At 32.9% G+C, this 14,933-nt stretch overlaps 1 protein-coding gene across 10 annotated transcripts in view; it reads left to right on the top strand.

The window, feature by feature from the left end:
- Nucleotides 1-14,933, top strand: part of Epha6 (EPH receptor A6) — an 850,021-nt gene that overhangs the window by 690,711 nt on the left and 144,377 nt on the right. For all 10 annotated transcript variants that reach the window (XM_058582915.1, XM_058582914.1, XM_046455343.2 and 7 more), the window contains one exon: nt 5,045-5,106. In XM_058582915.1, the coding sequence (XP_058438898.1) occupies nt 5,045-5,106 (62 nt within the window). The remainder of the gene's footprint in view (nt 1-5,044; nt 5,107-14,933) is intronic.

Here is a 14,933-nt window from a genome sequence, read left to right as displayed (position 1 = left end):
ATTGACTTATTTCTATTGCCCTTTCTACTAAATACCCCAAAAGAGCAGAGATCTTGTATTGATTGAGGCTATGTCTCCAGAACCCAGAAGAGCACTTGATACACTAGTAAGCATTTTAAAAAGTTATTTGTTGTATCATTGAATGTTTGGAAATAATGTGGATGCAAGGGTTATCTTGCAAAATGAGACAAAAATAGAAGCAAAGAAACCAGTAAAGGATCATTGTGATAGGTCAAGTAAGGGAAAAAAAAACAGAATGTGGATAACACCAATAATTTTTTTACAGACACAACAGGACTTAATAATGTATGGATTGATAGGAGTCCAGTAAAGTGAGAAGTCAAATATTACAGAAGGGTTTCAAACCAGGGTAACTAGATAGATGATGATGTTTTAACTAAGACAATATTATAAGAGGAGAAAAAGGTTCAAGGAAAATGTTAAAGGATTGCAACAACATGGATAGAACTAGAGATCACGATGTTAAATGAAATAATCATAAATAAAAATACCAAATGGTCAAATTAGAAATGAAAAATCCAAAAAAGTAGTACTCATACAAGTTCAGAGTAGAATATTGGCTACCAGAGACAGGGGAGAGTAGGAGAAGGTGGGAGAGGTTGATTGATAGGTACTAAGTTATAGTTAGAAGTAAGGATTCTAGTGTGCTATTGCACATAGATAATGATAATATACTATATATTTCAAAAATCAAGAAGAAAGGATTTTAAATGTTTTTTGTCGTAAACAAATGATAAATGTTTGAGGAGAGTGAGATGTTTTATCTGACAAAAACATTACACAATGAGTACATGTATTGAAACATCACTAAGTTCCACTCTAAATGTATATAATTTTTAAGTTTGTAAGTATCAGTTAAAAATAAATTTAAACTTAAAGATTAAAAAAAAGGTTGAATTCAAACTTTCTGAGGACAAGATTTGTTCATGATCTGATAGTCTCCAGGCAACAGTATAAGAAGAAAACACTTCACCAACTTTAGTACTTATGTGAATAAAAACAGTGATTTAATGTATTATAATGGTTCATATGTATGTTTTATCCATATATTTTAAATGCATTAGAGGGATGAGAAATTATTTCATTCATTATCAAGTCCATTTGAGATTATAATTGTGGTTTGCTATCTCTAAAGTATAAACAGGGGAGGTAGAAATAGATTAAATAAATGACTCAAAGAGTCCTGAATTGCCTCTGGGAGGAAAAACTACAGGCACTTTAACTGTCAATCCAAGTTATCATCACAAATTTTATTACCTGGTAGACAAAATATAGATGTGATAGAATGTTAAATAAACTAGAATGATTTAAATCTGTAATAGAGTTTTGAGGTTGTTGAGAGTTGTTTCAATTCTTCATTTTACTGACTACACATTAGAAATTGCCAGACTGATACAAAATAGTACATCCAGCACAAACTTATTACTTATATGAAAATGTTAAATCTCTGTAATCCCCTTCTTTCACAAATCTTTTCTGAGGAAAAAAAACATATAACTATTTCACTGGCAAAATATTTTTCCAAGATTCTATAATATTTAAAGAATTCTTTTGTTCTCTTTAACATTAGCATGAGAAAAGTTAGTCTTGTGATCATATAGTTTCTTCATACCATCCCTCTCAAAATCACTCTAAGTTTCTATAAGTATTTGAAAATATATATATGTTGGTCAGTAGTCCCTAAAAGTCTCAATGCAAGAAAAAAGTTTTTCTTCTCTATAACGGAAAAGGATGACAAGGCAGTTTTTGAATTATGGTCTTCAGAATAAAATAGCTTATTTATTAGAAAATCTTGATTCTAAGGCAGTTTAAAATATCTATAACCATATATGGGTTATTTATGATTTTAAAAAACCTAAGAAATTCACTTTAGTGGCTTTGAAGAGCTCTTAAAATAATATTTCTAAAAAATAATGATCTTGAGTTTTGAAAATTGAATAGCTTTCAAGAATCCTGGAGCTCCTCTGTTGTCTTGAATGCAATTCAAGACAATACTAAGGTGATGCTGTCACATGAGACATTGGGGATAAATGGCTAAAATCTACAAAAGAAAAAAAGAAAATAAGCCAGAATATTTTGAAATTTTAGAATGAGAATTAATCAACTCTAAATATTTCCCAGGACCAGTAATGCAATATACAATTGTTACAGATTGAAAATAAGACAGAAAAACTGTAGTTACCATCAGCAGACTTCTCTCGCCTAAAATAGACTTAAAGAATACCATTCTAATTTTTATAACTTTCCTTAGACTTACTTAATTTTTTATAACAAGTATAATAATGGGCTGTAAAGTTACTTTTAATCTTTAGAACATAACTAACTTCCCTAGAGAAAACAACTAGGAAATAAATTGCAGATCAGATGAAAGCAAAAGTATTCTAAAAAGAACACTTTAGTTCAAATAACAACTCCTCTCAATTGGTGGTACTAAATAAAATACAAAAGACAAAGAGCTCCAATGTGGAATTTCTAATTCATGAGGAATAGAGGACTCTTCATTTGATTCCTTATTATTATTGAGAAATGTGTCACTGATGAATTTTAAGACAGCCTGATGTACTAACCAAAAAGTTATAGGTAGAATTAATTTCAAAAGGGCTGGGGATGTGGCTCAAGCGGTAGTGCGCTCGCCTGGCATGCGTGCAGCCCGGGTTCGATCCTCAGCACCACATACAAAGATGTTGTGTCCGCAGAAAACTTAAATAAATAAATAAATTCTCTCTCTCAAAAAAAAAAAGAATTAATTTCAAAATATTTTGTGTTCATGTAGATAAGAATCTTTTTTTTTGAGAGAGAGAGAGAGAATTTTAATATTTTTTAGTTTTCGGGGGACACAACATCATTGTTTGTATGTGGTGCTGAGGATAGAACCAGCCCGCACGCATACCAGGCAAGCGCACTACCTCTTGAGCCACATCCCCAGCCCAGATAAGAATCCTGATGAAATACTTGATGTTAATTTCTTAACAATAGTGAAAATGATGAGAAAAAATTAACTTGTTTCTCTGAAGCACCTACTAGGCTTTGCTCTTTGGGAAGTGACCTTGTGAAATCCAGTGAATGGAGAAATAAAGAGAAGATAAAAAAGAAAAACTACCTAATACAAAGCCAAGCCCAACATGACAGTGCACATATTAGATGGGATGGGAACCTATAGGAAATGTCAATGGGGGAGACCTTTCAGGATTAGGTGTAGTGCATAAATTCTGGGGTGGAATGGCACATATGGTGGTATTAGAGAGGGGAACAAATGGAAAAATAATCTTGTCAGGTGAATTTTAGAAGTAAAGGCAGAAGGAGATAGTTATGAACAATGTAAGAGATGACAGCTCCTAGAGCAGTGGATGCTAAGGCTAGTTAGGAAAGATGAGGTCCCTCACTGGAGAAAATTGTCTACCAGGATGAGACTTGGAGCATTTATCTATAAATCTTTTCTGAGGAGCAGCTATACCATAAAGGTTAAAAGGTCCAAAGCTCTAAGACTAACTACCTGATATGGCTGCTCACTAGTTATTTGACTTTGGATAAGTAGTTTAATTTTCTTTCCATTTCCTTATCTAATGGGAATAATATGTTGCAATGATATGTTGCAAGATTCATGATGAACTTTCATATTTAAAACCTAGATATTCTAGATCCTGACCCACAAGGGTGCTGACAGTTCATTTGACTTCAATAATTGCTGATAAAGTTCTTCTTCGTTAGTTTTGGGGTAAAATTAATGGCTTTAAGGAACATTATAGAATATAAGTTAATATTCAGTATAAATGAAAACTTCTTTGGGTTCTAATTCTATGCATGATAAATTGGGAATTTTATTACTACATTTAACCTTTAGCACATCTTTCTTTAAAATACAGATCCAATGTAAAATCTAGCATTTGCATACATGGTTGTAATTTGTGACGGTCACCCTCACTAACCTGTAAGGCTCCGAGTTCATAAGAAAGACATGAATTACAATGAGATTTAATATTTCCATCACTGGTGCTCATGCACATAATTTCTTTCCAGACCTTTTTTTGTGTCGCAAGGAAAAACCATGCACAGTCCAGTCTGACTTGCCAAAAATTCTAATGAGAATCAAGAAATATAGATGTAAAAAGTAAATATGTCGTATATACTTATTTCAGGTAAAAATCATTTTCTCTTCATCTAAAACTTTATCTTTTAAACTTGAGCAATTGGCCAGAACAAATGCATTCCGTTCTTTGAAACAAATCAAAGTTATTTATGTCAAATATTCTACTTAATAGAGGTGTGCTGGGAACTGTAACAATTGATATGATCAAACAAGAAATAAATGATTTTCAGTTTAGTTTCTGATCTTAGCTTCTGCACCAGACTACAAAATCAGAATTGCTTATTTTTCTTGTACCAACACCATCGGTCTGTTGATCAAATCTACGTCCAATAAAGAAATGAGCAGGAACTCACAAATCCTACCAACTCTGGGGCATCCATCAGTCCATGGAAATTGTTCTGCTTGAAATCCCTTCAAAGCAGGAGTATGCTTGACTGTTTCTATGTTGTCAGTGAGAATTTATGAATTTCTCCTTTCTGCTTTATCTTAGGATTATTTCAGAAATGCCCATTCAGATATCAGTCAGACAAAATCGCTGCACTGTCTTTGAAGCTGTACCACAACTGTGAAAGCAGCAGCAGTAACTACTAAAACCCTGACCTTGACTTGTTGATTTTCTTTTAAGGAAAAGCTAGAGGACAAAGGGAGCATAATGTAAACAAGTGATTGCAGGCATTTAGGAAAAGAAATATTTAATTTCTTTGTAATTCATAATATACTTTATACCCCTTTTATAAACTTAAAAGGAAATAATGCTATAAAGAAAGGAATGGGGAGATCCATCTGTATAATATGAGTATAGTTTTATAGAAGCAGCTGGGAAATGATGTTCCTATTAATAATATACAAATAATTTAGATATCACAGCTGGAAAGCTCTAACTGCTGTACTTCTGTAACTGGTCTAATCCTTGTGTATTCTCTTGCTCTTTTGCAGGCAGACCAGTAATGATTGTGGTGGAATATATGGAGAATGGATCTCTAGATTCCTTTTTGAGGGTGAGGTGCTCTTTTCTGATAGTATTTAAATAAACTATTCTCAGTTCTAGATTTGAAATCATTTATTGTAAATTAAATTTTGCATAATGTTATGCATGGGTTTTCTGTAAAGAATAGCAGCAATTTCTCTAACGTGCATTTATCTGATATTGTGATACTTAAGAATATTTTAAGGGGATAAGATGTACACTTTATAATTGATTTCTTCTATAAATTTACTTGCCATATTAAAATACATATGTCTTTTTGTGTGTGTATACACATATATTCCAAATGATGTTATCATAAAGAAGGAAATGAAACTTCATCCCCTCCCACACCCACTCTTTTAATAATTTAGTATGATATTTTATCCACTGTCTATAATGCTGAGACCCTTCAATTCCTGAATGCTTACCAAAATGACTCAAGTTTGCTTCAGAAAGATAGTTCTATCAATTTTGTCCTTCTTAAGTTTATTTGAAGGAATGTTCACAAAAGAAGAAACATAATTCCCTCAGTGGTGATTTATTTTAAAATAAAAATTTTAAAGCTTTCTTTTTAAAGTGACTTCTCTTTAACAGTATAGTGTATACAAAAAAAAAAAAAACTAAAATGTTGTTTTCTATAATGGTATAAAATAACAAAGCTGAGAAAGCACCAGAAAGTTATATTTCAAAGTGTATTCATAACATGTTTAATATTTGAAAAGCCATCATATGCTTGGAAACTCCTCATTAATGGTGAAAAAAATAAACATAAAAAATCACTACCATAAATATTTTTCATCCCTGGTAGAGGTCATATATTTTCACATCTCTGCATTCTTTAATATCTGTCTAATAATACACATAATCATTTTACTTGATTACAAAATGACTGAAATTTTGCCTTTTGGAATGTATTATATTTCTCTCTATATTCATGTGAAAATGAGGCATTCTTTCTTCACTTTATTTTTTGCCCATGTTATTTGAATGTGCTCCCTTTGCATATCACTTTTCTCTCTTTATCTCATTTTCATTTATTTTTCTTGACTCTGTGCCCTCTTCTTCCAATTGCTTTCAGTGTTAGCAGCAATGATGTACTTACACTGTGACTGGACATGATGTCCTGATTTAATACAGAAGCTGAATTCAGCAAAATCTTTGGCTTCTCCTAGAGCAGTACCACTTTCATAATGCATACTCTCAACCACATGTGCTCATTAAGGCAAAAGGAAATTCAAAGGTGTTTGAAACATGAATGGTTTATTCTTTTCTGTAGCCATTTTTGAATGTGTTATTTTATAGCTATATTCATTTCACCAGTAAATGTCCTAAATTATTTTAGAAAAATTTATCAGGACCACCTAAGGTACTTGAAATGCATCCTTCCATTATGTTTATTCAAAAACATAATTTCATCAGAAACATATCAAAATGTTTCATCATCAATAGCTGTTGAAAATTGGATTATATGACTACACCAGCAAATTAGGTGAGAAATGTTAGTTTCAGATATAATTCTTATTCTGCTGAATCATGAATCCATTATAATATGCTATAAAAAGCCAATGATACATTATAAACAAAATATTTACTTATTAGCATCCTAGCCAGGCATGGTGACACACACCTGTATTCCCAGTGGCTCAGGAGACTGAGGCAGTAGGATAGTGAGTTTAAAGCCAGCCTCAGCAAAGTAGTGAGGCCCTCAGCAATTCAGCGAGACCCTGCCCCTAAATAAAATATAAAAAAGGACTGGGAATGTGACTCAATGGTTAAATGCCCCTGAGTTCAATTACCAGTACCAAAATAAATAAATAAATATACTAATCCATGTTTATACATGGTATATTCCACGATCTAAATTTTGAAAGTTAATATTTTTCAGCTCTTATTATATACTTTGTAGGTAAGACCTTAGCTGAAGGTCTGAAGAAAAAAGTCAATGTTTACCTGATGGTAAACCACCACTCTAAATACCTGAACACCCATCTACGTTAATCTGCTATGTAACCTCGAACAAGCATGCTATCAACTCCTCTATACTTCTGACTCACTTATAAAACAGGAATTTGAGTAGTACCTGTTCAAATATGCATATATTATAAGGATTGAGTTGATTACTGTAAAGCTTTTAGGGTTATATGTGACCAATGACAGAGGAAGGAATCCAATTCAAGTGTCCATGGCTCAAAAAGTCATGCTCGCATATCCTATGAGTACTTTTAGTTAACTTGCTTACTACTTTTCCTTATAAGTCCACTGCTATCACCCCCTCTTCACATACAGTTTCTACTAAAATAAAATTAAATGGTTAAAATGCAAAAAAAAAAAAAACAGGGAGGTGGTCAGAGGTTTAGCTAGGTGGTAGTGTTTTAAATTTCTTTTTAATTCAAATCTAAGATACTAAAAAAATCAATGAATGGAGGCAATAAATAAGGCTAATGCTCCTGCATCACCCTTCTTTAATATTCTTACCCTTCTTTGTAATATTATCCCTTCTATGCCAGAAGCACAGAGGGCTTTATAAACTTTATGTCAATAGCGGGCACTCAACTCCCTGTGGCAAGCAGAAATAAAATACATAAGTCTATATAGCCCATAAATTCTCAAAAGTGAAGTCATTTTTCAAACTACTGCTTTAGAATTTGATAATCACAGCTTCTCTGAGCACAGAGGAGGAAGTGGCTAAATGTACTGCATCATAGGGAGCCATCCATGGCTCATTAGAGCCTTCTGTGCTGACCGGAGGCAGAAAAGATTTCCCTTTGGTCTCCCACACTATTTGAAAATCACTTCAATTTGCTATTTTATTATGAAGGAGTGGTAGCACAACTAAGTACAAGATTACAGTCTAGTGCCAGAGCTGGTGGCTGGCTGGCTGTGATATTGCACAGGATTCATAAATCTCATGCTGTTTGAGATCCTTGTGGACATTCTTCCAGACATATATTGGAGTGGGGAGGTGCAGATCAAGTGTGCAGGCTTGCAGTGTTGGAGCATATACAGACGTGCGCGCGCAGACATGGGTGTGGGTGTAGCTATATGTTGGCTTATAATTTTTAAAACAAATTCTAGCTTAGAGAGAAAAGCATCAGGCTAGCTGCCCAGAAGGTACAGCATCACTGAGGTGCATATTTTTCTATTGAAAAATATTTTCCGAGGAAATGTACCAGTATGAATTAAATGTAAGCTTGACAATCATCCCCGAATGGTCTCTAAGTACACATATGAATTTCATAAATACTTTTGTGGCCCTTACCTGGAAATCACCTGCCTCTAAATCTTAGGACCTCCATTTTTGTAATAATAATAAAAACTAGCAATCCAAATAAAATAATTATAAAATTATTTAAGATTTTGAGGTGTCATATATCAACCAAAAATTTACTTCTTTATTTTACAGTATTTCTTGATTATGAATTTATTTATAACAAAATTTGTCAATGCCAAGATACACCATCACCAATGTCAGTTCAAGATGGTGCACTGTGTCCATACTGCAGCCTCTGATAACATCTCAAATCATTCAACAGAAAGAAAAGGTTTATTCATAGTTTTTACAAAATATAGTCGCATGGGCAAATAAGAAAGGAGTATCATCCAAAAGCCAAAAATCTAGGATAAAATAATAAAAATGAAAAGCAGCCAGATTCGGTTAAGGGAGGAAACCATAGCTTGAAATATGCTCAGGGAAGGATGGTGGGGAACAAGAAGAATGTGTGGAACGTGGTGCTACCAACTATAAAATGAAGACACAGAGGAGGACCAGGATGGTCTGGTGGTTGGGAAGAAATGATGCATTTCATTTTCATCACATTACATTTGAGATGCTGATGAAATACCCAGTGTAACATGCAGTCAGCAATTAGAAACATGAATCTGAAACTCAGCAGAAAAATCTTGAATAATATTTCAGATCTAGGAATTGGCAGCATAAAAGTGGTTATTAAATCCAAGCCATGGTATTTCTGAGGAAGAATTTTTAAGAAAAGCTGACAAATTGAACAAAGTGGAAACTCTATTCCATGCCAGCCTAAGTGGCAACACAGATAGACTCCTGTGGTAGCTAAGGAAGAAGTGGAACAGAAATGAGAAGGAAAAAATAATATGGAGTACCTAAAGCAAAGGGAACCGAGCATTTCAGGAAAGAGCAATTAAGCGAATGTGTCAAGTACAACAGAGAAATTCAGAAAGACAGACTGAAAAGCATCTATGTATTAGCATGTCAGAGGTCCTCAGTGACCTTGGCACTTTGAATGGCTTGCTCCAAAGCAGAAACAAGATTGAAAAATGAGAATGAAAGATTGGTAAGAATCAGTTGGTGGAGATAATTCCTTTGGGGAAAGAAGTGGGTGAGATATCAAGGCAAAAGATAAACCAAATGCTAGAAAACTAGAAAAGAAAAAAAAACAAGGTTTATTTTTCACATTTTTATTTTGATAAATTATAAATAACATACATTTTATTCTTAAGAGTTTAAAATACACATTTCATTGGTATCAAGGATACTTACATCAACACGTAACTGTCACCACCATCCATCTTTATAACTCTTTCAGCCTTGCAAACCTGAAACTCTGTACCCATTAAATAACAATACCTTATTTCTCTCTTTCACCAGGCCCTGGCAAGCACCATTCTACTTTCTGTCCTCTGATTTTGAATACTATAAGCATGTCATATAAATGAAAAGATATTTTTTTTGGGGGGGGGGGTTGTGATTGGCTTATTTCACTTAGTATAATGTGTTCAGGGTTCAGTCTTATTGAAGTATTATGTCAAAATATTCTCCATTTTTAAGGCTCAATAATATTTCATTGTGTGTATGTGTGTGAGAGAGAGACAAGACAGGCATTTTACTATCCATTCATTTCTCAATGCACACTTAGTTTGCATTCATGCTTTAGCTATTGTGAAGAAACTTGTTATGAACCTGAGTGTAAAAATATGTCTTTGAACCTTGATTTCAATTAATTTTGAATATATATGCAGAAATGAAATTGCCAGATTGTATAGTCCTTCTATTTTTAATTTATTGTGCAACTGCTTTAACATTTTCTATATTGTCGGTGTCATTTTATATTCCCACCAATGGAGCACAGGGTTTTGAAATCTTCAAATCATCACTAAAACTTATTTTCTAATATTTTTTTTTATAAGGAGTCATTCTAATGGGTATAATATGGTTTCTCATAGTTTTGACTCAGATTTCCCTAAAGATTAGTGTGGTTCAGCATCTTTTCATTTGCCATTTTTATATCTTCTTTGGAGAGATATCTAGTCAAGTTTCTTGGCTTAGTTTTGAATCAGGTTACTTGGTTTTTTTGGTTGTTGATTTTTAATAGCTATTTATACAGGCTGAATACTAATCTGTTGGGAGATACATGATTTTCAACTATTTTCTCATTCTGTGAGTTGCCTTTCTCCTCTGTTGTTGGTGTTTTTTGGTACACAAAAATAACTGTGTTGTTGTTTGAGACAAGGTCTCTTTAGTGCCTAGGCCCTTCTCTAACTTCTGGCCTCAAGCATTACTCCAGCCTCAAACTTCTCAGTAGCTGGGACCACAAGTACATGCCACTATATCTGCTTGATACACAAAAGTTTTTAATTTTCAGGAAATCCAATATGTCTTATTCTTTCTTTTGTTTCTTGTGCCCTTACTGTCATATCAAGTAATCATTGCTAAATTTAATGATATGAAGTTTTCCCTTTGGTTTTTTCCTAAAAGTTTCGTAGTTTGATGTTTAGGTCTTTGACCAATTTTGATTTAATTTTTGCATAAGGTGTTAAATAAAGGTATAACTTCATCCTTTGGTATGGGGACATTCAGCTTCCCTAACACGATTCATTAAAAAGACTATTCTTTCCCCCATTGAATGATCTTAGAAAACAAGTCAAAAGTCATTTGGCTATTGTCTTAGTCCCTTCCGGTTACTATAAAACATATATAATCTTTGATATATATGTGTGTGTGTCTGTATACATATATATGTGTGTACACATATATATGTATACACACACACTCTCTCATACACACACACACAAGTCTGGATAATTTATACATAATAAAACTTTATTTATCATAATTCTGGAGGCAGTTACGTCCAAGATCAACACACCAGCAGATTCACTGTCATTTAAGGGCTTTCTCTTTGCTTCTCTGATGACAGGTTTTGCTACATCCTCACATGGAAATAGAGACAAAAGCTGTGTCTTCACATGATAGAAGAGAATAAGGGCAAAAATGAACTAAAGTGCTCCCTTCAACCTCTTCATAAGAGCACTAATCCTAGTCATTAATAGAATGTTCATGGGGATGGGGTTGTGGCTCAGTGATAGAATGTTTGCCTAATGTGTGTGAGGCACTGGGTTTGATTCTCAGCCCCACATATAAATAAATGAATAAAATAAAGGTCCATCAAATCTAAAAAAAAAAAAAAGAATGTTCATGACTTAATTAATTCCCAAAGGGTCCTGCCTCTTAATATTATCACACTGCATATTGGATTTCAACATATGAATTTTGGAAGGACACATAGATTCAAACCATAGTAAATGCAAAGGCTAATTTCTGGTCTATTTGTTCCTTTGTTCTGTCTTTATGCCAGTATCACAATGTTTTGATTATCATATCTTCATATTAAGACCTGAGTTCTTCAGTTTTGTTCTTTAATAAAGATTGTTTTGACTATTTAGGGTCCATTGAGAGTCTTTATGAATTTTACAGAGGACTCTTCTGTTTCATTAATTTTGGGGATTTTGATAGAAAGTGCATTGAATCTGTAGATTGTTTGGGTAGTATTGTCAACAGTTAAGTCTTCTAATCCATGGGCATGGGACCATCTTTCCATTTGGTTTTCACTATATTAGTCTTTCAACTTTTTGGTTATGTTAATTTCTAAGTGTTTTATTTCTTTTGATACTATCGAAAATGTAATTGTTTTCTTAATTTCCTTTTCAGATTGTTCATTCTTAGTAATTAAAAAGCAACTGATTTTTATTGATGACTTAGTATTCAATAGTTTTGCTGAATTTTTTTTATTCTACCATTTTGTGTGTATGTGAATCTTTAGGGTCAACAGAGAGATGATTATTGTTCTTTTGTTTTGTTTTGTTTTCTTTTTCTTGCCTAATTGCTTAGATTAGAACTTCCAGTACTGTGTTGAATATGTGATGAAAATGGCATCTTGTAGTCTCACTCCTGATCTTAAAGGAGAGGCTTTCAATCTTTCACTATTAAAATATTGCAGTGTTTTCTAACATATGGATTTATTATTTGAGGTAGGTTTCTTCTATTTCTAGTTTGTTGAAAGTTTTTATCACTAAAAGGGATTGAATTTTGTCACATTTCTTCTGCATCAATTGAGATCATCATGTAGGGTGTTTCATCACATTATATGATCTATCACACTAATTAAATTTCACATTTGAACCATTCTTGCATTTCATGAATGCATCCCATGTGGTCATGGTATATGTGATTCATCAAATAAATCAAAATGACCTTCCTCTTCAATTTTTTTTGGAAAAATTTGAAAAGAATTGATGTTAGTTCATGTTCAATAGAAATCACCAATGAAGCCATTTGATCAAGGGGTTTACTTTGTTAAGAGACTTTTGATTTCTGATTGGACAGTCTTAATATTTATAGATTATTTATATTATCTACTTATTCAGATTTGATCTTGGTAGTTTTATTGTTTTGAATTGTTTCATTTTATTCAGGTTATACATTTGTTCATATACAATTATTCACTATTCTCTTATAATTTTTATTCCTATAGAATCTGTAGAAATATCCACATTTTCACTTCAGACTTAAATAATTTGCATCTTCTCCCCCCCCCCCTCCCGCCCCAGCCCCTTGGTCAATATAGCAAAATGTTTGTCAATTTTGTTGATCTTTTTGTAGAACCAACTTTTGGTTTCGTTTTTGGTTTTTCACTATTATTTGTCTATTCTGTATTTTTCTGTGCTCTATTAGTTTTCATTATTTCCTTATTCTGGTAGCTTTGGTTTTTAGTTTGTTCTTCCTTTTCTTATCCTTTAAATTGTAAAATTAGGTTGTTGATTTGATATTTTCTTTTCCATTGTAAGCATTTAGAACCAAAAATTTTCTCCTTTGCACTTTTCTTTCTGTGTTCTACAGGTTTGGGTATGATATCTTTTCATTTTTCTTTAAGTATTTCCTAATCACCTTTACCATATCTTATTTGATCCATTTTTAACAGTGTATTAATCATCTCTCCATAAAGTTATGTATTTTCCAGTTTTCTTTCTTTTACTGACATCTATCTTCATCTGTTGTGCACATAGAAAATAGTTTATATGATACCTATTTTTAAAAGTCTGTTTAGATTTTAATCTGTAGCCAAACATATGGTCTATGCTGGAAAATGTACCATTCACAATTGGGAAGAACATGTATTCTGCTGTTGTCAGGGAAACTATATATGTGTTTACAAAGGTTGTATCTTAAAAATCAAGGGTTTTACTCAAAATAGAAGAATTAGGCAATATACTGAAGGAGAAGAAAAGGAAAGAATTAAAGAATTAAATTGATTAGGTAAAATATCACAAGAGATGGAAAGGTGTAAAAATCAGGAACCCGGAGGGAATGTTGATTTTGAACAACAGAAAGCCTACCATCTTCCAAGACTAAACAGACTGTGTTTTGTGGATCTGGATAGATTTATAAGGAACAAGCATAAAATAAAGGAACTTATAGCTGATGTTCTTTGATTTTTACACAATGGAGGACAGAACAGGGTAGTTTGAGGACAGACCCCCATTTAGAGTGAATATTTGGAATAATTGCAAGAGTTGAGAAGTATAGTAGCTGATCATTAAAAAGCTGTACCTACAGAGGAGACTATTCCAGAAATGGTCTTTTCTTGATCTCAGCAAGGGTAACCAGCTAAAAATCTTTACCAACGTTTTTAATGGTACACATTATAAGTAGCAGGGAAGAGGATCTTCTGGCTTACTGTCCAGAAGCAATGTAATTATTAGTACTAGTTACTTGTGCTGTTCCCTCAAACCTGCCAGTCTGGGAGTTTTGAATCTGGAAAATAAAAAATAACTAACAAGTCCTGCTGAATGTCCAGCTACTACTGAAGAATGTAAATTTATTATGACAGTGGTATACATTCTTATGTGATTTTCAACACAAACACTCAAATCCCTAAAAGGTAAGAGTGGAGATGATAGAAACTCTAGTTTGTAGAACAGGTACACAATAGAAAGAAAATAATAATAATAATAATAATGCTAAGGAATTGTGGTAATAGTGAAATAATATATGTAGATAACCAGTAAGTTAATGCTAGTTAAAGAAATAGGGTTAAAAATGTGATTGTGTGTGTGTGTATGTGTGTGTGTGTGTACACACACATGATGGAATATCACTCAGCATTAAAGAAGAATGAAATTATGGCATTTGCCAGCAAATGGATGGAGCTGGAGAATATCAGGCTAGGTGAAGAAAGACAATCCTAAAAAAACAAAAGCCAGATGTTTTCTCTGATATGCAGATGCTAATTTACAATAAGGGGAGGGGTAGGGAAGAATAGAGTTACTTTAGATTAGGTAGAGGGGAGTGAAGGAGGGGAAAGGTTATGGGGAAGGTAGGATAGTAGAATTAATCAGACATTATTACCATATGTACATATATGGTGTGATTCTAAATCATGAACAACCAGAAGAATGAGAAATTATACTCCATTATTATGCTGTATCAAAGTACATTTTACTGTCATATAGAGTTTTAAAAATTTTTTAAAGAAATAATCTATTAGAAATAAATAGAAATTTTATGTTCTTTAAGTCTATATTAGGTACAAGAGGAAGTACAGCTGT

The sequence above is a fragment of the Marmota monax genome, unplaced genomic scaffold, assembly GCF_021218885.2.
Source record: "Marmota monax isolate L192 unplaced genomic scaffold, Marmota_monax_Labrador192_F-V1.1 WCK01_AAM20220418_F8-fsc00053, whole genome shotgun sequence".
NCBI classification, from domain to species: domain Eukaryota; kingdom Metazoa; phylum Chordata; class Mammalia; order Rodentia; family Sciuridae; genus Marmota; species Marmota monax.
Note: the sequence above shows the minus strand (reverse complement) of the source record. Positions and strands in the feature narration are given on the sequence as shown.